Here is a 26,116-nt window from a genome sequence, read left to right as displayed (position 1 = left end):
CATTTAGTGGAAGGTTGAACTGCGAGTGTACATGCTCTTGAGAGCCTTCCAGAATGAAGATGCTGTTACAGGATACAAGTGGGCCACAGGTCATCTACCTCCAGTCAGGGCAGCAAATCTTATGCCGGCATACTGTTCCACCAGTTTAAGGACTGAAGGAGTGCACTCTAATGAAGCCGCCTGGCTCTGTACAGGATCCACCCAGAGATTCTCAGATTTGAATTCAAAGTCCCAAGAAATATTGCGAAAAACAATGTAATGGTCTATTCTGCAAATGGTGTTAAACTGTAGTGTGATTTGTTTGTTTTTGGCTTAATACGATGGCAATTTTTCCTTTATTTTTTTTAATGTTATCGGCGATCTGGTCTACAGCAACTTGTTCAGCATAACATGGTTTAAAAAGAAGTATTGGTTTAGCATTATCCATAAAACCAGGAAATATTAATATGTAGCAGAAGTAAAGAAGTAAATTCTATATTAGGTAAAAGCAACCTGCCCATGTGACCATGATGGACTTATGACCTCACTTCCATTGTGGTCATTAAATGAGTCACCTATGGTCATTAAGTGAGACATCACATGACCACAACTTGCAATTTTACTGCTGGTTTCTCCATTGACTGTGACAGCTGTAAGTGCAAGGACCAGTCATAAAGTTACTTTTTCAGCACCATTGTAACTTTAAACAGTTACTAAACAGGGCCGTCATTAAGCGAGAGCTACATATACTGATATTGTAATTGCTGAAGCTGATCTTTCAAGAATTCCTTCTTCTGTAGGTCTGCAAATGTACAGTAGGAACAAAAAATGGTTGCATTGGCTTAGCTTAGTGAATCTCGTGGAAGATATGTACTAGTGGACCTTCTTTGCATGATGAAGGCAAAGTAATTTTTATAGGGAAGCATATGTTGTCCCTCATGCTCCATTCCCATTCATTTAGAATTAATTAATTAACTAACAGAAATCAGAGAGTTATGCTGCACTGGAGTCAGGGACAGAACTGAGCATGGGCTTGAAAGAAATCTGGTGGGGGAGCAGTGTCCATTGAAATATTAAAGTTATGAAGTATGAGTTATGCACACTCAGTATAAATATTACAAAACCTTACTTATCTGCAAGTATCAGGATTGAATACTTGCATTCCTGGAGTTCTCTTCACAAAACAGTATTATAGACTGAAGGATCAGCAGCCTGGTGCCCTTCAGATATTGATGGATTGCAACAATAACGGCATTGGTCACACTTACGGATGATCTCTGGCAGGAGCGGGATGGTGGCAGTGCGTCTCGCTCTCCTTGATCTCTCAGCAGCTTTCGATACCATCGACCATGATATCCTTTTGGGGCAGCTCAGGGAGTTGGGGGTGGGCAGCATGGTCTTGCTCTGGTTCACCTCCTTCCTCCAGGGCCGGTACCAGTCGGTGGTGATAGGGAGCGAGAGATCCGACCCGCGGCCCCTTCTTTGTGGGGTGCCACAGGGTTCAGTACTCTCTCCGCTCCTTTTCAACATCTACATGAAACTGCTGGGTGAGATCATCTGCTGATGATACTCAATTGTACATCTCCATCCCAGGTGAGGTAAGTGATGCTGTGACTGCCCTCTCTGAGTGTCTGGGGGCTGTGGGGGTCTGGATGGGGAACAACAGGCTTCAACTGAGCCCTGGTAAAATGGAGTTGCTGTGGGTTAATGGTTCTTCCGTATCTGGGACATTATCATCTCTGGTTCTGGATGGGGTTGCACTGCCCCAGACAGACCCAGTGTCTAATCTGGGGGTCCTCCTGGACTCACGGCTCCTGCTCAAATTGCAGGTGGCAGCCGTGGCCAGGAGAGCTTTTGTGCAGCTACGTGCTGTGCACCAGTTACGCCCCTTCCTGGATCAGGAGGCCCTTCGAACAGTCACTCATACCCTTGTTATCTCTCATATAAACTATTGCAATGCACTTTACATGGGGCTACCCTTGAAGAGTATCCGGAAGCTTCAGCTGGTCCAGAATCCAGCCGCACGAGCTGTTTTTGGTGCCCCTAGAAGGGCACATGTAACACCGCTGCTGCGCAAGGTGCATTGGGTACCAGTCTGCTTCTGGGTCCAATTCAAGGTGTTGGTTATCACCTTTAAAGCCCTACATGGCATGGGGCCAGGTTACCTGAGGGACCGCCTCATCCCCATTACATCAACCCGTCCCACCTGATCGTGCAGAGAGGGCATGCTGCGGACCCCGTCTCTAAGACAACTTCGTTTGGTGGGGTCCAGGAAGCGGGCCTTCTCTGCAGTGGTGCCCGCCCTGTGGAACATGCTGCCCCCGGAGGTGAGACTGGCCCCATCGCTCCTGGCCTTTCAGAGGAGTCTGAAGACCTGGCTCTGCCACCTGGCTTGGGGCAGAGAGGGGAATAGAGCTACGTGGGGATGGCTGCTATCTTAGACCACTCCTCACACATATGGACTGTTTTAGATTCTTTTGCCATTTGGAGTTTTTATTTTTTACTCTTATTTATATTATTTATTGCTGTAATTTTATATTGTATATTTTATTCATTGTATTATTGTTTTAATTGATTACTATAAACCGCCCAGAGTCCCCCGATGGGAGGAGATGGGCGGGGACAAATTGGATAGATAGACAGACAGACAGACAGACTCTGTTCATTATTGGCCTTTGGCTATGCTGGTTGGGGTCAATGAGAACTGTACCCCAAAACAATTAGAAAGCATCCCATCTAACACAGCTTGGGATTGGCAACTCCATTACTAAGTGAAGTGGTTGCTAAGTGGGAAATCACATGACAATGGCTGTGCTTTCTTCCTTTTCTCCACTCCTCCATGCTTCGGAATGCTCACCCCAGTGCTGGGATAATTAGCAAGAAGGGATTTAATGTTTGTATTTACATTCATTGGAAAGGAAGGGATTACAAGAGAGTAAGCAGGCACACAATGGGGAATATACACTGAAAGGGCTGCGGTGGTGCCAGCAGCCCTGAGCACACTATGCAAACAGCCAGGTGTTTTCCCCAGGTGACTACTCTCTTGTAGTCTCTTCCTCTATAATTTCTCTACTCTGCAAATGGGGGGATGACAACAGGTCAGGAACAGGACATGTACTGACCATAATGTGACTGAGGGACGCTGCAAAGGTTGTAAATGTGGCATTGGTTGTAAAGAGTCACATAAAAGTGAGGTGAGTGGCTATATAAATCAAATGAATGAATAAAGATATAATTTATGCAAACAGCTCTGTGTATTCCCATTGTGTGCCTGCTTACTCTCTTGTAATCCCCTCCTCTCCAATCTCTCTGCTCAGCAGAGATGGGCAGACAAGCAATTTCTGTAGACAATCTCTCCAGTACCTGACTTGGGGAATGGGGAATACACCGGGCTGTTTGTGTAGCATGCTGGTGGCTGCCAGCCCCAGTGAATTGCTTTCAATGTGTAATCCCCACTGTCTGCCTGCTTACTCTCATGTAATCCCTTCCTCTCCAATCTCTGTGCTCTGCAAGAGGGGTGGGCAGAAAAACCAGAGGTCATGCACAGGACAATGCATACTGACTGTAATGGCGATTACATGACTGAGGGACACTGTGAAGGTCATAAATGCAGGCAATGTCATAAAATTATTTTTTCAGCACCGTTGTAACTTTGAACAGTCACTGAATGAGGCAGTTGGTAAGTGAGGACTACCTGTAATGGAAAAGAAATGAGGGAGCTTTAGCCAATTATAGTTAAGAAAGAAAAAGCATACTGCCCAGTGAGATGGAATTGGAAGGACATCAAGCCAGACAAAAGTACTCCTTCACATAATATGGAACTAGCTGTTAGGAATATATTATTGGCTTTGGCTTTAAGATATTATTACGGTACCTTCACAGCATCAGCTTTTCCACTCTCTGGTCCCTCAAAATTAGTTTGAAGATGATCCGTAAGTGGTATTGTACTCCTTACTTGGTTCCATTTATGAGGTGGCCAAAGGGTCTTTATTACTTATCTTCAAAATGCTCCCTGCATTCACAGCAGTGTGGAACTCTTCAAAGAGATGCCACCTCTGTCTCACCAGTTTCTGATTGCCAACATATTTACATGCTGCTCCACCCCAGGAGAAGACACTTGACATAAAAGCTTGGATTGTAGGGTCCTGTGTTGTTGTTGTTGTTGCTGCTGCTGCTGCTGCTGCAGGTGGTTTTATTTAGCTTTTATTAGACCATCTAGTTAAGCTGCTTCCATCTTTCTCAGGGAGTAACAAGAGTCTTTTCAGTGGTGCTATTTTGCCTCTGGAAAGCTATTCTCAGTAGGTTGGGTAGATAGGACCTTATTTCTGGATGTTTCCCAAGTCTTTTAAAGACGGTCTTTTATTATATTAAACCCCACTTATGATAGTTTTTACTATTCCTGTTAAAAGGTATTTTATTTGATATGAAAATGGCCTATTTAAAAATGATTATTAAGAGTTTTGATTGCTTTAAACAATTGTTTGCAAAGCAATCTATACGTGGAAATGCCAGAGATTGTAGGTTAACTTAATCTTCTTTTTCACTTTGCAGAGCCAGGGGTGTTCACATGTCATTCACTATTTCTTTTCAAAAGTGGAAGTGCTGGAAAACTTTAGGAGAGAGTAAGAGATGAGACAAAGGGCTTTTAAGAAAATGTCTTCAATGGATCTACAGTTTGCATACAGTGATCATAGAATCATAGAATGTAAGAACTGGAAGGGACTTTATAGCTCATCTAGTCCAAACTCCTGCTCAAAGCACAAATCCTCTAAACCATCCCTAAAAGTTGGCAATCCAGCCCCTATTTGAAATCCACCACTGAGACATCATCACTGCTTTAGGCAGGCTGTTCCGCTGCACGACAGCTCTTACCTTCATGGAATTCCTCCTAATAGTCACCTGATTTTCCTTTCTTTAATTTCAACCTATGGTCCTAGTCCTACCCTTGTCTTTTTGGCAGAGGGCAGGTTCTCCCCTTTCACCTCTCCTCAGAGAACCTTTATCTGACTCTTGGGTTGGCAGGTGAGTAGTGGCAGCTAGCAGTTAAGGATGAGCAGAGGTGCGCAGCCAGGGACAAACTGTCTATATGCTGCTGCTATCCCAGTTCTCTGCCAGGCTCGGGGATCTAGTTGCCCATCAAGAATCCAGAATGGTGAGTTGAAGATGCTTTGTGTTTCAAGCCATATATGTGTGTGGGTGTGTATATTCCTATCGCTCTGATATATTTGCACTCAAGTAATGGGCCATGCATGAGGATTTATTCTTATCTACCATAAAAATTGTAATCTAGCTGGGCAGGCCCACAACTAAGGTCTGTGTCACCTGAGGCAAACATGGATTCCACACCTATTTTGGCACCTCCCCAAGCGTTCATTTTGGTGCCCCCCCAGCATGGCATCTAGGGCACATGCCCCGCTCCCCCCACCCCCAGTTGCAGACCTGTAGCTGGGCCATAAGTCTTTGCCAAGTCAAGCTGAGGAGTTGAACCAAGTCTTCTGTGGCTGGAGATCAGTGATTTTATGCCAAGCCCAGAGGTGAACCCTGACATAGGTGGGGTTTTTGAGTGGCAGGTCTACCCCTTATTTAATGCAGCTCTGTGCTAGCCAATGAGTTGATCTGATTGAAGGGATATGTCAGGGAGGTACACTCATAGGCTAACACAACTCTGTGTTAACCAATGGATAGATCAGGCCAAGGGGATCATTCTCTGAAGAAGCATTTTACTGCAGGATGAATAAAAGAAAGATACATTTTAATTTTTTAAATTCAGGTTCTGTGGGTATTCCATAATTTTAAGATCTCATTTTGCAGGCGTTCATCTACAGTATTGATCTAGAACTGTGGGTGGGCTATCTTGATTCTGGTGATGCATTGGATCCTCAAACTGCTTAAACCAGCCTTAATTCTACTGGAGTAAGGGCTGTGCCAAATAGCAAGAGTTAAGATTGGTCCAGTCTATAGAGCTTCATCTTGGGTTTGCTCTCATGTTTACGACCTTTTCCAACCTGAGACCATTCAGAAGAGGTAGACTACAGTTCTGATAATTCCTAACCATCATGATGATTTAGCTGGTGACAAAAATGATGACCTTTTCAAAATAATTTCACCTTGGGAGCAAGTTAGTGATGCAGATTGCTTCTGAATATCTTTCATCATGGGACAGCTGTTTTTTGTAAACATCTGAGCATATTTTTCCAAGAAAACATTGATACCACTTTCCTGTTGTCTTTATACATTTTATTAACAGTGTACATAAGTATGTATGTATCTCTTTTTCTTTCTTCTGTCAATACTGACTGCTAGGTTTATTATTTTAAATATAAATCTTCTGTTTACAGTAACTACTGGGTTTTGTCCCTTCTTTTCACAATAAAAATAATCAATATTCATGCCAATATTGTCCAATAAATTGTCACTTTTGGATTTTTTTAGTATGACATATAGATCTGTACAAAGAATCCCATATCACAAAAGCATTCACAGTGCATAAGGTCACAGTCATTGAAAAAAATAAATAATAATTATATCTCTGTAATTCAGTTTACAAAGTTGTCCTTTCTATTCTCCCAGCAGCACTGTAAAATGTCTCATCATTTTTCAGAAGAGGTATGGCCATCACCCTGCAAGTTGGGATGAACAGGCTGTAAATACCTATTGAGCACAACCTCTTCAAAACAGGAATTATTCTGTGTTTGTGAACATCTGGGATTCCTCTCCCCCAACAGAGAAAGACCTTTGTGGAGAATTTTAACACATTTTTGGGAACAGAACTGTTGTTTTCTGATGAACTGCATTTTTTTTTACATTTTACACATATGGTTGATGAATACAAATTATACTCCTTCTGTAAATAACAACAATTCATTCCCTGAAAGGCCCTGGTCTTCTTTGGAGGATCTGACCTCTCTTGTAATATTTTTAGATTTCACTACAATTCAAGGCTACTAATCATCAAGAACATTGAGGTGACAGAATTTAAGAGGGCAATATTCTTTTTGGGGAAATTAATCTCTCTCCAGGAGCAAAAAGAGGCCAGCAATTACAATTGTTTGCTTAAAGTGCTTGAATTTTGGGATAGCAGCAGCTGGGGGGGCACATGTCATGCTTCACAAAGACAACACAAAAAGGAATCATCTGCAGTGTTAATATACCAAAACCCTGAAGGCCTTGCTTCCATTTACTGGTGCCTGGGGCTGGAGGCCTCCCTGGCAGGAGGCAAATGACAAAAGCAGGGTTGCATAGTTGTCATGCAAGCTCTGCCCCTTTTCTACGTGAGTTGGAAAGCTATACATATGCATGAAAGGGTTGGTGCTTGTGTCAAAACAGTACAATGCTGCATTTGTCATTTTGATCAAAACCTTCAGTCCTGTGAACATCTCTGTTCTTGGGCTGTGGTTTTCAAACAATCCTCCACGAAAGCCAAGGTTCTTAGAAGCTTATTTGATGTAAGTTTCAGAAGAGCAAATTAAAAGATTGGAAAGAATATACAGTACGCACTTCCCTGAGAAATGTTGGTTCCCTATTACCAACCTACTTTCCATCCAATGTGCAGATGCAGGAATATTAGGGTGTCCTTCAAGTCAGAGGTTCTCAGATGGTGATCTTAGAATCACAGCTTATCCACAATTTCCATTCAGGTCTGCAGAAAGGGTTTTGATCAGATGAGAATTATCTGTAAATAATTTCCCTCCTCATTTTCTGATGACACAAACTGGGTTAGCTATCAAGTTGAATCTTAAGGCCCATACTTTTCATCTGATGGTACTGGAACAGTGTATTAATTTATCCTTAAAATGTCTCACTTAAAGGGGCCTTTCTTAGTGCCTGCTCTCGGCAGCCAGCTATTCAAAATGCAGTGCTGGCTTTGATGTTGATGCCAGCACAGGAGAAAATAATTTATTAAAATATGAGCTGCACATGCACTTTGATTCATAGAAGAACAAAATATATCTACTAAGACAACTAGTGATTTTCAAGTGACTTAGAAAACAATTAAGTTTAAGCTTTGTTATTTGACGGCGTACTCTTAGTTCAGGCACATCATGCGTTAGGGCCCCTTTTTCACCTTGCAGCTCCCTCCTCCTGTCTTCCCCCACCCCCATTCCAGATCTCCAAAAATGTGCTGAGATTCATTACTGGATTTGTCATTATGTTAAGGATTATCTGATAGCATGAAGTTTATCACCACTTCTGGAGACTGCATGTTTAGATGTTCTGAGGATGGTAATAAAGATTACATGCAACTACCTAAATACGGTATTTTTAGGAAACTGAGCTGCGTATGTTACTCTCGTGCTAGACAGTGATTTTCTAGATCATTAGTTTAGATCTTGTGTCCTTTTTTTGCTCTGTTGAAGTTAAATGGCACAAATAACAAAGCTGAAACTGCTTAGCTTTTATATGCTGGGTTATTTCCAGGTTTAAACTTAAGACAACTAAAACAACTGAATTCGGTCTTAGCGGAGTCTGTTGATTTTGAGAGCCTAACCTGACTTATGTCTGCATACAAGCCAGTATTTTATAAAAGTTCAATCTGCACAAACTCTACTATCCTTAAATATGGCAGTCACACAGTCTGAGATAGTTTGGAAATGAAGGAGCAAAGGAAGCCCTCTGCAATTTAAATTTTAAGGTGCTATAATTTTAATAGGGTAAGTCTTTGGTTCACATGGGTACAAACATTCATCTTCTGCTTGACGGTATTTCTTGCATTAATATGAACACTTACGACAGTATTTATAATTAAATACTAACCCAAAGGTCTACTGAAATTTAATATCTTCATTTTGATGAAAAATGACAGGTCACTGAACGTTAAAAAGAAGCAGTAAGGACAAGTTCCAATTGTAATATTCACAATTGGTTAATTTTGGTAAAGTGAATACAACTTTCTGAACCACAGTCAGTATTAAAATGATTTTAAAAATATATATAAATGGGAATCTTCTTTTCATATTTGCTTCAAAATCTACTGAACAAAGACACATCTCTTTCCCCAGGCTTTAAATTATATATTGATTTTAGTTGTTAGGTTTGTTTTGCTTTTTACATTAGCCACTATGAATCCTTACTCAAGGAGAAAGGCAAAGAAGAACTCAAATCAAATGATAAATACAATAATTACTTGAGAAAGTTGTTGCTTAGATGTTATAACTAGAATGAATATAAGAAATAATATAAAAAGAAAAGAAACTTGGCACGACAATGAATGATAAAGAAGGGGAAAAAACTGATCAAATGGAATGTGGGCCAACTCTCTTCCAGGCTAACTTGCATTCCAGGATCAGAAGGCAGATCATCACAAGTCAGGAAAATAAACACAACCACAAAACTGAAGCTCGGTCTTGCAGTACTTGTCCAAGTTGGATGCCCTTACAGTCTGGAGTACATTTTCCAACCATAGGATTAGGGTCAGGCCTCTAGCAGAAATTTATAACAAAAAAATAACAGCTTAAAGCATTCTGCTTTGCTGGATATTTTGAGATAGTTGAGGCTGGAAACATACCTTTTGGAGAGGTTTTTTTTAAAAGGGAGAATTGAAGTGGCTTGAGAGACAAACTTTCCCTTTCTTATTGCACAGATTTTTTATCTTGCCCCATTTTGATTCCGTTCAAATTGCTTCTTAATGTGTCTATTCGTATAGTCTGTTAACTGCCCTGAAACTAATATGAAAGTAAGGATATAAATTCCTAAAATAAAAACAAAAAACAGGATTTATAGAAAGAAAAAAAAAGACAAAAATCTATTTACAGTGCTGGATACAATAACAAAAGGAATATATAAACACAAGCATATCTGTTCTCTTAGAAAACTGTCTGCAAGGATGAAAGGAATAAAATATCTTAACCTGTGCTATTGAATATTTAGGACAATACGGCCATAATTTAATTTATAATATGGTGAAATGAATGTTGTTTCACTGAACACTTAGTGAGCTTTCTCTAATAAGCCTACCTGTTTGTCTTTATTGGAGGTAAAGCAAGTTCTTCCTGGTTTGTGAGAAATGGCGCAGCTAAATTCTTGGTATTACATTGTACTGACAGGAAAAATGTCAAAACACTGTATTTTATTTTTAGATCACAAGCACTAATTCATCGCATAAAAAATGCAAAGCAGGAATCTGAGACCAAGTTGGAAATTCTCGACCAACTGTTTTAAAAATATGGGTGGACTTGGTGTATCCAAAAGCTCACAATGGGCTTAATCATATGGATTGTTTGTAATCACATAATTTATTATGAGAACTCTCAACATAAAATTACTATACGTACTTCTCTTCACTGTCTTGTGACATATATTTTTAATTTGGCAAATCGTATGTGTGTGTGTGGGGGGGAATAAAATGTGTTGAGGGGATATTGAAAATGAAAGAAATTTGGCAACTGAACCAATTATTTAGAAGGCTGGTGAGCTCTCAATTGCTGGAGGTCTTGAAGCAGAGGCTGAACAGCTGCCCGATGGATATACCTTAGTTCAAGATACCCTGCGTCAAGCAGACAGGTGAACATAGCTCACCTCAGTGGTTATTTTTAAAGATATAGCTAATATAATAACCTATTATTAAGCTAACTGTATTGCTGCCTGTCTAAAAGAATCAGCAATACAACAGACCCAGGAACAAATCAACATCTGAGGGCAGTAAGATTTTGTGATCCAAACAGATTTCTTAAAGCACAGGGATTTTTGAATCATTTTGCCACAACCAGTTAGATTCATGTCTAGAGTTTGTAGCTTGCTGGGGTGTAAATACACTTATGAAGTCCAAGAAGAAAGAAGTGGGCAAGGAACCACACCTCCCCTTCTCTACAATGAGAGAACGGTACAAGAATGTCATGCATCTTCTTGTATCTCATGTCTTCACCATTCAGTCTTGTTCTGGATTATGGCATTCATAGAAAACTTGGAACAGAAAGCGAGTTACCCAAGGTTAAATATTGTTTAGAAGTTTCCTCTGATGCTATAATGCAAAACCTCAAGTCTGTGAATAACGAATATTTTGGGCATTACTTATAGTGTTTATAATAATTTATCGAATCAAACCAAGAGGGAGAGGTATTGTAGTCACACCTATTACTTCAGATACAGTGCAGTCTAAATATACAAACCCTTATACATTCTGTTCAGGAAGACTACTGTCCCCTTGTGTAAAATGCTGAAAATACCATATTAAAGTGCTGACAATGAGAAATGCTTCAACAATGCTTTTCCTAGTAGAAGGAACTATATTACCTTGTTCCCTCTTTATAACCTTCCAAGTTCAGCTATCAGTACATGTTACGGAAATGAAATCCATCACTGAACCATATGCTCTGTAAGGAATTGCTTCCCTTTCTCTGTCTGGCATCTGCTGCTGTTGAGTTCCTCTCAGATTTTAAAAGGATTGGGACTCCCAAGGAAGAAATGGTGAACTGAAGACAGCTCCATTAAAAGCTGAGCTGATGACCGTGGCAGAATTAACAGCAGGCGAGTAGATTGGCTGTTCATAATTCCTCTCCGGACAATGAGATGACTTGAGATCACCCACAAGTGCTCCATGCAGTTGCTCCTCACAAGGAGACTGCAAGACAGCAGTCTCTGGCAGGTTTAGAACTCTGGGAGATGAGGGAATAGCCAACTTGCTCAAACCATGGTCAGTACCTTTAAGGAAACTGAGTCCACATACTTCCTTTTCTAATTACTTCTGGAAATTGCTTGTTAACTGCTTTTCAGCCATTAGGAACTTTTGGATTGACAAGTTTTACAGCACTGGGTGAGTTTCCTTCAATCCTTAGCAAAAGAAGTTTCAAATACAAGTTTAAGGACTTAATTTTTTTTTCTGGAATAAACAGCAAAAGGGTGATTAAAACTTTGATTTTAGAAAGTTACAAACCAACTAAGGGTCAGGATAAATTTGAAAGATTTTGGAATGAATTATAAGAATCCTTCCTGTGGGAAAATACATTTGTTTTGAATTCTTTAAAAAAAAAAAGATAGGATTGGACTTTGAAGGTTGGACACCAGAGGGAACTAGAAGGAACTAAAGATTACAATTAAAGGAGAAGAAAACTTAAATTTGACTTACAAATACAGAATGGAGCAAAATATTTTAACATTTAACATACTGAAGGATATTTTTAAGCAATGGACCCAGAAGTTAATTTTAAGGGTGTCTGCCTCTAAGGATAGATTGTGTTTAAAAGATGTTATGGAAGAGGAACCAGTTCTACCTGACAAGACTGAGACTGATCTGAAAGTGGATTTAAAAATGACAAGCTACAAGAATGATATGGAAAAAGATGCTACACTGGACATACAAAAGGAATTGGCTGATGTCTTAATAATTAAAAGGGATACACAAACAACAAACCAAGAGAGTGACCTGGATAATCTTCCCATATTGGATTTACAAAAGAGGCTTGTTAAAGCTTTGAAGAATTTTGTGAGAAGGAACAAAGGAAAAATGAAAAGAAATCAAGTTTTAGGACATTATCTGAAGGGACTAAAGATCAGGATTGTTAAAAGTAAAAGGAAAGAATATAAAATTGGTTTACCTGATCAAGGTTAAAATAGATATGTTGTTATCTCTGGTAACCCTTAATGGACTTTTGCTGATCAGGACTGAAATGACAAGGTTTTTAAGGATTTGTTTATAGATAAGAGATGGGATATAGGAAGAAAAGATCATTTGTTTTATTTTAAGAGAAGGTGACAAGTTATTAAAATTGTTTATAGCTCTGATGAAGGGGGAGGTCATAAGGGGAAGTCATTTCTTTATATATTTCTTTTCTATTTTCTTTTCAGCACCTTCTATTCCTTCTTTTTCTTTTTCTAGTTTGCATTAGTTTTTTTATCATTGCAGTTGTAATTGTTAATAAAATTACTATTAAAAACAGATTTTAAAAAGTTGCTTACTTTGTATCAGACAGGATTGGATCTACAACCACTCTTAAACCAGATGTAAGTGGTCATTTAATGGCTCTTAGAGGAAAAATCCTTGTCTGTTATTTTTCCAGGCATAAAGGGCAAAGTATGTCATTTCTGGCTTGGTTGTGCCAACCTTAGGAAGGAGGAAATTCTTCTGACACTTACTATTACACTAAAGCTGATTTGTGGGTTTCAGTTGCCATCTTTATTAATACTGATATTAATTACAGAGAGCAAAAGAAGATTTAGAATTTCTCCCTTTGTGTAAAACTCTGTTTGGAATGAATAGTGAATGCCTTATATCAGTTAATAGCAATTTTTTAAAAAATAATCTTATTTACACAGCATTTTTCAGTACCATGAATGTTGCGTGTACAATTTGATTTTAAAAATGAACTATGATTCTGTGCAATTTGAATGCATAAGAATGGGAAGAAATAACTCAAAAGGCATGAATGACACAAAAATACCTTTGAACCTCTCCCCCGATATTGTACAGATATGTAAATGCCTCTGGACTGGTTCAGATATGCATGCACAAATTTGATTATAAAACATCTCATCATTCTGCAACTGCATTTTGAGCACTCTCACACAATGCATTTTGGGGAGTACCCCTAAAAGCAACCTGTGAATGTGACAGCCAGGTATATGGGAACATTATCACAGACTGAAGTTATGCATATGTAAACATGATCTTTATACGTTCCACCTTATGGAAGACTGGCTTTTTGCTACTGCTGCAAACACGTCATGTGAAATAACCGTGTAATCTGGTTCCTTGAGAATTGTGTTTGAGGTTAAGTGATATAGTCTCATTGCTCATTTATAGTGAATGCTGCAGACAACAGACAAAGGAACATACCTATATGTAATCTTATATTTGATCCCTATTATTTATCTCCATTTTATCAGGGAGCTAGGCATTTTAGGGCAAGCTTTTTTGCTCTTTCATATTCTCCCTCCTTTTTGAGAAGTATTCCTGTAGTTACTGAGAACTCATGATTTCTGGACATTGTGATTGGCTTCATCCAATATATTACCTTACATTATAATGTGAATTTGTATGGTTTTTTTCTTAGTGTAAATCCAGCCACTGGGATTTGTAATCCTTATTTATGGCTTAATACGTTGTATGAATCCAACTGTTTGTGATATAAACAATAAAATACGGTTTAGTGTGTGAACTGGACAGCACGGGATAAAATTAAAATTTGACCTCTGGGAGGAATATCATACTGTAGCAGCTTGAGTTGGGAACAGCCTGATTTGTGAACAGAGATATTGTTAATCTGCTGGGGTATCTGTCCAATCCTCAACAATCTGTAAGTGATAATACAAGGAGTTTTCAAGTTCCTTGGAAAAAATCTTATCTCTTTCTGACAGGTGCAGTGCTCTGCTCTTTGGAATTTTGCCTAATGTTTATGCATGCAAAAATATATTTAATATGGTTTGAAATTCATAAAATCTTTCAGCCATTCAGTATATTTTACTTAGCAAAGAAGATTAAAAAAATAAATTATGTACAAAGATAACTTGTGCTTCTATAAAAACTGCATTCATCAGCATTTTAATAGCATTTGAAAAGTGTCAATGTTTTTGATGAATGAGATGGAATCACCATTATTGACTTAGAACTGACAATGGGAGATGTCTGTGATTTGCATTTTATCTTTTTGTATTTCTCGTGAAGCTTATAAAGCGAGGCAGTGGTTGCATCTTGGGAAAACCCATATCCTTGTGTCAGGTATTGTACAAGAGGAGCACAGAAAGAAGTGGGATTTATCCTTCCTCCCTGCTGTGTTCATATATCCCAAATCATCCGAAGTTTATATTTCATAGACTGAGTTCTCCTTTCCATTATATTCATAAATACCCAAGTATATTATAGTGTATATTATATATACACACATACTAGTGATAGGGGAAAAACAGATTATTATGCTCTAGTGAACTAAGAATTTAACTCCAAGATAATGAGAATATAATGGCAATGATTGTTATTGCATTCTTATAGATATTCTGACTTTTTGTTTTTGTTTTTTTCCATGCAAGATTGCCTAAAGTGAAAACTTTCAGATTTAATTATTTAGTTTTTTTCTCAAACATTTTATTGGACAAATAGTGAAGTATGCAAAAGTTCCCAGGATCAGCTGACTCAAGATTGTCAAGGCTTGATGAGAGACTGAGCTTTTGGCCAAAAGGGGGTTCAAGTAAGTTTGAGGGAAATGAACTGTGCAAATACTCAGTGCTTTGAATCAACTCATACTGATTCAAAGCATCAGATTAACTCAATAAATTGAAGGGACATGAACAAAATGCATCTAAATCAATTCACACGGATTTGAATATTTTCCTCACATGCACACATGCACTTTAAAGGCCTGAATTGGTCCTAATAGAATCCATTCCAGTTTGAGGTTCTGTTTGAATTGATTCAGATGTCTGAATCAAATTTATTTTCTGAAATAATTTAAACATTTGGATTGAATCAGACCTCACTCACACACCTCAGAAGAACATCTGTGCACACTGAACCATGTTGTACAATTATCTCAATGTACATGCAGGTACTAGTTTTCAAAAGCTAGCAGACTTTTTTTCCATGTTCTGCTGGCCAGTTTTCATGCAATCAACCTTTCTGGTTTTGAAACAAGATAAAACTGGGGATTGTACAATTATTGTTCAGTGTGTGTGCACATGTGCACGCAAGCACATACACACACAAATATATAGATATATATATATAAACACCTCCAAATCCATAGTTCACTTGTGAAGACTTGGAAGGCATCTCAATTATACACTTTCCCCCCCCAGATTATTACCTTTACAATCAGTTATTGAGCACCCAAGATTTTAATTTTCCATTTTCCTGTAAGATCAGAGTATGCACTTACTGGTGCTGGTGCTATTTTTTACTTGTCAGCTTAATATTCCATATGTATTTATTCTAGATATTATCCATTATTCTTCACTGACTGTAGAACAATTTCATCTTTTTCAAGTACAGATATTTATCCAGTTTGCCATATTTTAAGTTCCATAATTTTTAGAATGACATGATCATAATTCTGTATTATCATTTTCCTCTTTTTTCTTAGTAAAATTGTTGTGTCTTTCAAAAACATTTTCAAAAGATGATAAATTACTATTGAAGATGATCTCCTCAGCATCAGTGAAACTCCTCTATACATGGAGCATTTAAAGAGGAAAAACCAAGGTTTTTCATGCATATAAGCATGTAACCGCATGACAGCCCATAGCTGAGATCCTTGAAATGAGCCAGGGTAAAATCCTGAATTTATGTTCTTTTCCTCTTCTTTGAAGAACCACATGCCATGAAATGGAAAATGTGTTTCCACGGCAGACGTGATGTCAATTTGATAGTGATGATGCTCAAACCAGAGTGGAAACTGAAACGAGGCACCATCCTTTAAAGCCTCATACAGAGCTGCATGAAGAAGTACAGCTGAATGAGGGTACCTGAAGAAGAAAGAGGAGGAGGAGGAGGAGGAGGAGGAGGAAGAGATGATGCAGCTTTAGTAGTCTTGAGCTTGTGTGTTATCAAAGAAACATGTGCTTTCCTCCCAGGTAAATTGCTTCTAAGTTGATGAAGCAGGAAAGACACTGAGATTTTGGTTAAGAAGCAAGTTGAAGTGTAAAATGTCTCCTGACATTTATAGCACAGTAGACCCATATGACACCTCTTGGCTTTACTTCTCAGTCATCTTCTCGGCACATTGGAAAGTTGACAAAAGTGAAGACATTAAACTCTATCAGTATCGAGAAACACAAGAAAATGGCATAGAGGGTGAGCACATAGATGCCCAATTTCCTATCAAGTTTCCATTTATTTAAGTGGATCCCGCCAACCTGTAAGAATATGAGGAATGAATTATTTAAGATTGAAGGCAATATATGCTATAGGCTAAATGAGAACTTCAAAAATCATAAAAGGAAACTGATTTCCATGACCTTTATGACAGGAGAAACTCTAAGTTCTATAGTATAAAATGTTTGTGGGATGGAGGAGTTATTTGAAGACTTACAGGGGGAAAGGAGTGTTTTATGATTCACATACTTGATTTTTTTTAATTAGGTAGCAATCCAGCATGTTGTTTTAAGTGTTGTACAAATATCAAGAAGTAAGTCTCTTGGGATGCTTCATAGATTTCAATTAAGAGTTAGTATAAAAAATTGCTAAGCTCTCTGAACAAACTGCCTAAGAGTTTTAATTATTGCATTATAGTCATATCTAGTTTCACTCTGTCATCTCTCCGTTTTTTTTTATTCCTCACACCTTGATTTTATTCCATCTTTTTCTATTTCATAAGTTCTTGGGTGTTCTTCTTTACATACATATTGGACCTCAGTTTAGAGGAGATACAACAAACAATGTTCACCCCCATTTACTGTCTGTTAAATTGAGGAGGTGACTGCTAAAAGTTGTCTGTTAAATCCAGGTTTTACTGGAAATGGCACTATTTATGTCACTTAAGTAATTTCTCAAATGACATAAATTGAGAGGAGGTCATAAATTCAGATTCAGTAGACATCATATAACCTGAATGTACTGTTAAACCAAGGTTTTAATTTGTATATGCTTTTTTAATGTATATATTTTTGCAAGTTTTAAAGCCATTTATTTTTCCAGCCAAAGGCCTTTTCATATGTTATTTTCACCAATGTATGTTTTTTTTAATAATACAACTGATTTGTAAAGTCTGTTAAATGGATATGTTGACTAAATAATAGTAGTACATTTTGCATGACAAATATATGTTAGATATTAAATAAGTTTTATCCCATCCCTAGATATGTTGCATTAATATGACTGGATGCAGAAATAAGTACAACAGTTCACTTACAGTAAGAGCTACAGACCCCAGGAGAAGCACAACAGAGTAAACTAGTCCTTTGCTGTTTATCTTAACCTATGAAAATCAGGAAAAATATAGATTTAAAATATTTGTCAGATCTCAAGAATACAATAACTAGAAAATTGCTGTTTCTATATAAGACAGGGCAATCCTCATGATTTCATCCCCAAGCAAGTCAACAGGAAAAGTCTGCTCATATGATAACAGGCATTTTCTGATAAATGTCATTTAAAAAAGGACTTGTTTAAAAAGCAGAAGAAAGCAGACTGAATTTTGCAAACTAGGCTTCTTTCAGAGGGAAGATCCATTCAGGAATCCAAAATGCAAAGGAAGCAGTTGAACACTTTTGAGGGGAGCACATTCATTATGATAATTCTTTAACAACGTTAGAGAGAACAAAGCTATCAAGTCAAAGGTAAAGAATTATACTGAGAACCTATTGGCAATTGGGGAGGCCTCAAGAGACACAGTAACAAAACAACAAGAAACAATTAAGAGATTTTGTGAGATAGTATTGGTTCCTATTGGATGCCCCTGAGAAATATAAAACACATTACAGAGGCCTCTGTGTACTATACATGCTTCTGAGATGTCTTGCCATTTTATTTCTGGGCCAGCTATAACCTTGGCCAAGAAAGAGCTAGGTTGGAGTTTTACTGAATATTTGCACATAGATTTGTCTGAAGATCCTAATATTTAGGGTAGCTTTTCTGAACCTTTGCACAATTCCAATATGGCCTGACTGCAATTCCCGGCATTGCTAGCTATCATGGTCAAAGTCTAGCTGAGAATACCGGGAGCTCTTGTCCCAGCTCACAATGCATCTACAGATAATTAAGCTGGGGAAAGCTGATTTCAACTAAACTATGCCAAAATAATGGTTTTCTTCAACCATATTTGCTCTGACAAGAAATTTGAACAGATTTATTTACATCTGGATACATACGTTTGAGCCATAATTAACCACCATAGTCTGTAAGCCCCATGGTACTCCAAGGCCCACAAGAATGTCAAACACATTGCTTCCAATTGTATTGGACACTGCCATGTCACCCAATCCTGAAAAATAAACATTTCACAATTCAAACCATTTTGATTCAAGCAATGGTTTATTTTACAACAGGCAAGAAGCAGAGGGGAATAAGCTTATCCCCTCTACAAAGAAAGGCCACATCTAGAGGCAATGAGTTTAATTGTATATTATAATTTGGCCATGGATCCCTTCAATAATTCTTCACAGTGCCATAAACAATTATTTATAATTAAGGGGAAAGGCAAGTTAAGTATATACTGTAAATGGGTTTAAAATCAAAGTATGTTGTAATCCTGAGATATTCAAAGGGTGAACTTCAGAAGAAGGTATTATATTTGGAACCTCAAAAATGTAGCTTTACAAAATTAGTTCTGTTGAGGATACTTTAATTTGGATTCCCACAGAGAACAAGGGGGCCTTTTTTAATGTTATGGAATTCTATGTGGATTCCTGCATGAAACAACACCACCCTTCCAATGTTATGATTCAATCAATTCTAATAATTTCTATGTGGAATTGTTATTTTTTACAAATCTCAAATTTGACTGATTATTGATAGACTACCAATACAGAGCCATTTAAAGAAAAAAATGGATAAAATCTAATCTATTTTAACTCCTGAGACTGGAATAACAAATTGATGGTGAGTTTGAGGTTGCAGCATTGATGAATTAATCAAATCCATACATGGATTAAATTTTCATGAAAGGACAAACCAGAGATTTGTGATTAATGGAGGACAGCTTCCAAGCTAATTTTTACTTAAAGAAATATTTTTAAGTATCTGAGATTTAATTAAATCCACATAAGATTGATACCATTGAATAAAAAAACCCTTTGTTTATATATTGTGTGTGTATATGTTTGAAGTAGGCAATATTTTAAAAGAGGCTTATGTTGGCAGAGTGCTAGAAAGCCTTTGGCCCAGGAGAGATCAGAAAAGTCACACACCAGGCATTTCTATAAAAATAATTTTATTTACAGAAAACAAACATATTTAAAGGCTGTTTGCTGAGAGGAGAGATTTCTCTCAGCTGCATATTCTCTGCAAGCCTACACATAAGGGAAATGGAAACTAAAACAAGTCCAGGCAAGTTCTTCCCTTAGGCAATGCAACCATTAACACGTGAAAAGGGGACAATTAAATTCGACCTCTTCACCCAGCCAAAATGATTAGTTACCATAGTAACCTTAATCTGTAGTAGAAAACATATTAACAGCTTACCTCTTATATAAGAGAAGGGAAGATGCGCTTTAAATTGGTGTTTGCCATCCAAAGTTTATATATGAATTGGTATTACAAAAAATAGATATAGAATAAAGTATTGAGAAGGCTAGTACCACCTTATAAAAGGCATACTAATTCCTTCCTCTCTTACATACAGTATCTATACCAAATTGTTTGAGATACTTTTTAGTCAAAGAACTGTAGATAGATTAGCTGTGGTTTTGGACTGATTTGAATGTGATAATGGGAACTGTTGATCACTGCATCTGAATCAGTTACTTAAGTGATTCAACTTTCACCCCTGTTTAGATCCATATCACTTCTTATACTGCATTCACCCATTCATTTCCCATAACATTGCATTTTTTCCAAACACGACCTTGTATTATTCAGTTTCACGAGATTGTAATTTTAAAAAAATGTGTGAAAAATGTCATGAATTTTCAGCCAGACTTTCATTCAGACAATTTGCATGCATTTTCATGCACAAAAACTGTCCATTTGTTTATTTATTTATTTTATTTATCCAATTTGTCCCCGCCCATCTCCTCCCAGTGGGGGACTCTGGGCAGTTTACGACAATTAATTAAGACAACAATCATAAAATATACAGTATAAAATTACAATAATAAATAAAATAAATAAGAGTAAAGATAAAAAGTCCAAGTGGCAAAAGAATCTAAAAACAGTCCAGGTGTGGGAGGAGTGGTCTATAGCAGCCATCCCCATATAGATCTATTCCCCTCTCTACTCCAAGCGAGGCGGCAGAACCAGGTCTTCAGACTCCTCTGAAAGGTCAGGAGTGATGGGGCCAGTCTCACCTCCGGGGGCAGCATGTTCCACAGCGCGGGCGCCACTGCAGAGAAGGCCCGCTTCCTGGACCCCACCAAACGAAGTTGTCTTAGAGACGGGGTCCGCAGCATGCCCTCTCTGCACAATCGGGTGGGGCGGGTTGATGTAATAGGGAAGAGGCGGTCCCTCAGGTAACCTGGCCCCATGCCATGTAGGGCTTTAAAGGTAATAACCAACACCTTGAACTGGACCCGGAAGCAGACTGGTACCCAATGCACCTTGCGCAGCAGCGGTGTTACATGTGCCCTTCTGTGGGCACCAAAAACAGCTCGTGCGGCTGCATTCTGGACCAGCTGAAGCTTCCGGATACTCTTCAAGGGTAGCCCCATGTAGAGTGCATTGCAATAGTCTATATGAGAGATAACAAGGGTATGAGTGACTGTTCAAGGGCCTCCTGATCCAGGAAGGGGCGTAACTGGTGCACAGCACGTAGCTGCTCAAAGGCTCTCCTGGCCACGACTGCCACCTGCTCTTCAAGCAGGAGCCGTGAGTCCAGGAGGACCCCCAAATTACATACCGGGTCTGTCTGGGGCAGTGCAACCCCATCCAGAACCAGAGATGATAATGTCCCAGATACGGAAGAACCATTAACCCACAGCCACTCCGTCTTACCAGGGTTCAGCTGAAGCCCGTTGTTCCCCATCCAAACCCCACAGCCCCCAGACACTCAGAGAGGGTAGTCATGGCATCACTTACTTCACCCTTTGTATGTAGTTTCCTCCAATACACAGTATTTTCTCTCAAATGTCTCTTAATGTATACATATTTGTATGCAATTTTTGCTAACCATTTTTGTACAAGTTTTAAATTGGAGAACTGGAATGCAAAATTAAGAAAATTGCAAAAACTGAAGGATACTTGCATTCTGCTTCATATATTAATTTAAGAAATTCAAATTATATTAGATTGTATTAAAATCTGAATGAAATGAATGTGATCTTAACTAGCTCAGCCCTATCTGTACATAAATAATGTAAGAGCTCTCTGCTTATTGATGTAGAAAACAAGCACAGCATTTATCTGAAACCGATGCAGGCCTTACCTTGTCTTGCTACTATTAAACTAGCCATGCAGTCTGGCACACTAGTTCCTGCAGCTAGGAAAGTAATGCCCATGATAACATCAGGTATCCCTAGAGTGTAACCAATCACTGTTACCTGTGCAACAAAGGAAAACAAGCTGTTGAAAACAATAGAGCATCATGACACTTAAATCTTCTTTAACTTCTTGAGCATGTGAGTGTTAAAATGAATCAAGCTAATAAACATGACAATTTCCATGCTAAAACAAATTAGCAGCCATAAACTGACCATGAAGAACAGATTCCTAAATCTGGTATCTTCTATACATGTTGGATTTCAACTCATACTAGCAAAGGCCATGCTTGCTAGGTGTGATGGCAACTCTAGGCCACTATCTTGAGGATGCCAGACTGCAGGAGGCCAATCTAGGACAAAATAAAAATGTTTTGCAGCTTCTAGGGATAACATGTTTTGTATACGTATTGATCTGTTGTCTGGATTGCCACCTTTAACCACCATGTAATTTTGTGTTACATTAATTTTTATTCCATTCCTATTTACAGGTTGTTTTTATGTTGTTCTTTATTTTGTGAGCTGCCCAGAGTCAGCTGGAATCAGGCAACATCAAAATCAAATAAACAACTGAGGAGAGAAAAGCTGTGTGGTGCTTTCCTGTTTTATTTTTCCCTTTCATTGTCCAGCGAATGTGCATATTTAGAATGTAGAAACTATGCACAAACACAGTCTTTACCTTAGCTATGTCTAAACTGGTTCTACTGGAACCACATACAAAACCTTTCTGAAATGTCGAACTATTTATCCTCCAAATAATACGTTTTTTCTGCTGACCTAAACAAAGCAGAAACCTACAGAGAGCATAGTGATCAGTGTACATGGCTAAGACTATTAAAATTTGAATTCAAGTCCACACTCTGACCTGAAGTTCATGGGTTTGACTATAGATTAATCCCAATATTACATCCAAATTTACCTCACAGGATTGACTGATGTGAGGATTAAATTAGCAAGAGATGGCCATGTATGCTGTCCTTTGTTTCTTGGAGGAAGAAAATAGGATTAATGAATAGGTACTAATTGAGATCAATATGACACCAGCTATCTGGTGGACTACAATTCTAAGAATTCGTAACAGCGTGACCAATAACTGGCTGGTCATTCTAAGATTTGTAGCTCCAGCATGTCTGAAGGACACCAGATTGAGGAAGGTTGGATTAAAAACCGAATGGCAACCCATGATGTCTGACCATTGTCTTTGGTCAGAATTTGCAGGTTTTTCAAGAATAATTTTAGAAAGCTGCACAGCTTATGCAGAGATAATAACGGAATGATTGCATTTCAAGGACCAATAATGAGTAATCACATGACCTTCAACTCTGAGAAAAGAAAGATCTCTACCTGGCCTTGTCTGAAGCCAAAATGTGGGACTGTGGCACAAGACTTATTTTTCCTAGTTATTGAAAAAGAAGCCAAATAGGCCAACACCTCTCTTTGTGATTTGATTAACGGGTTGTCTTAACAGGCTCCTGAAGGCTAGCAAAGTTTCAGGGCAGGATATGGCATTTTGCAGTAACATAAGTATTTGCCAGGTATGTTAGAGAAAAGAAGGAACAAAGGATTAGAAAGAAAGTGAAAAGGCAGGAGGAAGACAGGCTTAAAATGTCACAATGATTACTTTAATAAAAGACACTATTTGAATGCTGATATTGCACACATCAAACTTTTCCTTTGCTTTCAATTAGATTTAGATAGTAATGTTCTTCATTACCGTTGCCTGTTTTCTACCTAACTTCATAACAAATATTATCTTAAACAAAAAAAGCATATTTTTGCACTCACCAGCCACACCATAAAGTAGGAAAACAAAGCAATCCATAATGTGGAAAAGACAAATGTCAGCATGAAAAAATTCTCCCAGCGTGGCTTGCTGCAGTTTGGGATGGTGAAAAAGAGGAGGAATATCAGTGGCCACGTCAGGATCCATTTGACTTTGTCCATTTTTCTTTCTGGAGAACAAAAGAAAAACAAAAGGGAACCCGTTTATCAGTGCACATTGCTGTCCTGATATGTGCTGTATAAGCAGAGTTAGAAGGAAATGAAGCCAATGTTACAGTTGTGCATTTTAGTGGAGATGAAGGTATTGAGGAGAAAAAGGACCAAAATCCTACTCCCAATTTAATGGAGTTTGCCTGTGGGAAGCGGGCAGCATATCTGAATTGTGCTACGTTGACAGAAGAGCAGCAGTACTTGAAGCAAGGACACCTTGAAAAGAAGGCAAGATGCTGATATGATTGGGATTATATGAACAAATATAGTAGCCACATGCACAGTCCCGGTTGTCCCTCCATTCTCCACATTTATTGTGAATCATGTGTTTCCTTCAGAAAATCTAGTTGACCCTTTGGGTTCATGCATTGATATCCAGAAAAGTGTAGATTTCATCCTCTTTTTTCTTAAATCATCATCATTATTATTACTACTATTACTATTACTACTATTATTACTGCTGCTGCTACTACTATTACAGAAAGGCTCTCAGCCCTAGGAAGCAGGCAGTGGCAACCATTTCCGAAATCTTGCCAAGAAAACTGCAGGGACTCGTCCAGGCAGTCACTGGGAGTCAAGACTGACTTGAAGGCACCCAAAAAAAAAGTACTGTCCACAGACCCTTTCAAAAACTATGCATTTAAGCCATTTAACAGTCATACTGAAGATGCTTGTGAATAACCCCGGTAAGAAAGTTTTTGGAAAAGCAAAGAGAAGGAAGAATTGTAATTGATTGCAGTTGCAGTTTCAAAGGAAAGAGTTCCATAATTTGGGAGTGATACAGAAGGAGGACCCCTCTGGTGTACCCAACAAATGGTCCTAGGCAAGAGAGAAACCAAGATGCTTGACAACCAAGGTCATGGTATCTGGCCAGAAGAGGCAGTCCTTTAAATAAGCAAGCCTTGGAAATTTGGGATGTTAAAGAGTAAAACCAGTAAGCACTGTAAACTGAGACTGGAACAAAAAAACACCAACCAATGCAAAACTTCCATTGTTGGATTGATGGGATTGTGATATAATCTGCATCAACTGAAGCTTTTGCAGGTTCTTCAAAGGCAGTACAAACTAAAACAATCTAGTTAATGAACAAATGTATCTTCTACTGGTTAACTTCATGGATACTAAGGTCTTTCTTCCAAGAAGTGCTTCAATTTGCCACTGCTCTGAGAGTAGCATTGCTCTGAAAGTGCTCCATGAAACAAAGTTGTTGTATTCTTCACATTGCTCCATTTGCCTCCTCTGGCACATTCAGTTGCCAATAGAGGCTACCACGCATGCAAATTACATGTGCAAAGGCTTCTTCCAGCTACTGGAAGAGTCCCAGAACAGTGACATGACCACAGGACAGGAAAAGCCTCTTCAAGATAAATTGTGGTCACTACTTTCTACAGTCCACTGTTCAGTTTTTCCCCAGCTTGTGCATTTATGTTAACCAGATTTTTTAAAAACTGGAGCAAAATGTTTTCCATTACTAAAAACAACCACAACAAAGTTAAAATAAGAGAAAATAAACAATAAATGGGTCTCCATCCAGGAAAGAAAAACTGGGACAATCAAGAGAGCCTCTTCAGTGTACAGCTAAGAGAGCATTCATTACAACTTCCCACCCCCACCCCCTCCCAGTAATGATCAACAAGAGACCATAAAATGAGCAGAGCTTACAAATCACTGTTTCCAGACTAGATAGCCATTACTGCACTTAGATTTGTCTAGATTGACATAAATTGGGTCTAAAAGAAAATACAGAAAATACAAGATCACAATGGCTTTGGTAAAAACTGATGGTTCTCTTTATATCTTTCCTAACATCAAATGTGTTTCCACCAAGGAAAGAGAGATGTACTGTATCTGGGTTACAGTTGGCGTACATGTTTTCAGAAATGTAAAAGAGCCACTGTTTCTGTGTCCTATCAATTTGATCAATTTTCCAGACTGTCATCTCTAACGTGAGACTACAGCATCTATAAATCAACAGCTAGGCCAAAATTATTCAGAAAGCAGGCTGGAGTCATTTCCTAGCAAACAGAACGTCCTAGGAAATGTCCTCATATGCTCTTCAAACTCCTATCTCTTCCTAACTTTTCAAATCAAGCACTGGAAAAATTAGTGTTTACAAAGAAGTCATATGAACGTTTTCTCCACATTAACCTAT

General features: G+C 38.4%; 1 protein-coding gene across 1 annotated transcript in view; it reads right to left on the bottom strand.

Annotated features, from left to right (window-relative positions):
- Positions 1-16,001: 16,001 nt before the first annotated feature.
- SLC24A4 (solute carrier family 24 member 4) overlaps positions 16,002-26,116 on the bottom strand; it is a 121,636-nt gene continuing 111,521 nt past the window's right edge. The window contains exons 13-17 of the mRNA XM_063290247.1: positions 23,758-23,924; positions 21,921-22,035; positions 18,712-18,824; positions 17,754-17,819; positions 16,002-16,758 (exon numbers count right to left, since the gene is read on the bottom strand). Coding sequence (XP_063146317.1) covers positions 16,606-16,758; positions 17,754-17,819; positions 18,712-18,824; positions 21,921-22,035; positions 23,758-23,924 — 614 coding nt within the window. The 3' untranslated portion in view covers positions 16,002-16,605. The remainder of the gene's footprint in view (positions 16,759-17,753; positions 17,820-18,711; positions 18,825-21,920; positions 22,036-23,757; positions 23,925-26,116) is intronic.

Source organism: Candoia aspera, chromosome 1 (assembly GCF_035149785.1).
Source record: "Candoia aspera isolate rCanAsp1 chromosome 1, rCanAsp1.hap2, whole genome shotgun sequence".
In the NCBI taxonomy this organism is placed as follows: domain Eukaryota; kingdom Metazoa; phylum Chordata; class Lepidosauria; order Squamata; family Boidae; genus Candoia; species Candoia aspera.
This window is presented reverse-complemented; position numbering and strand designations above follow the sequence as displayed.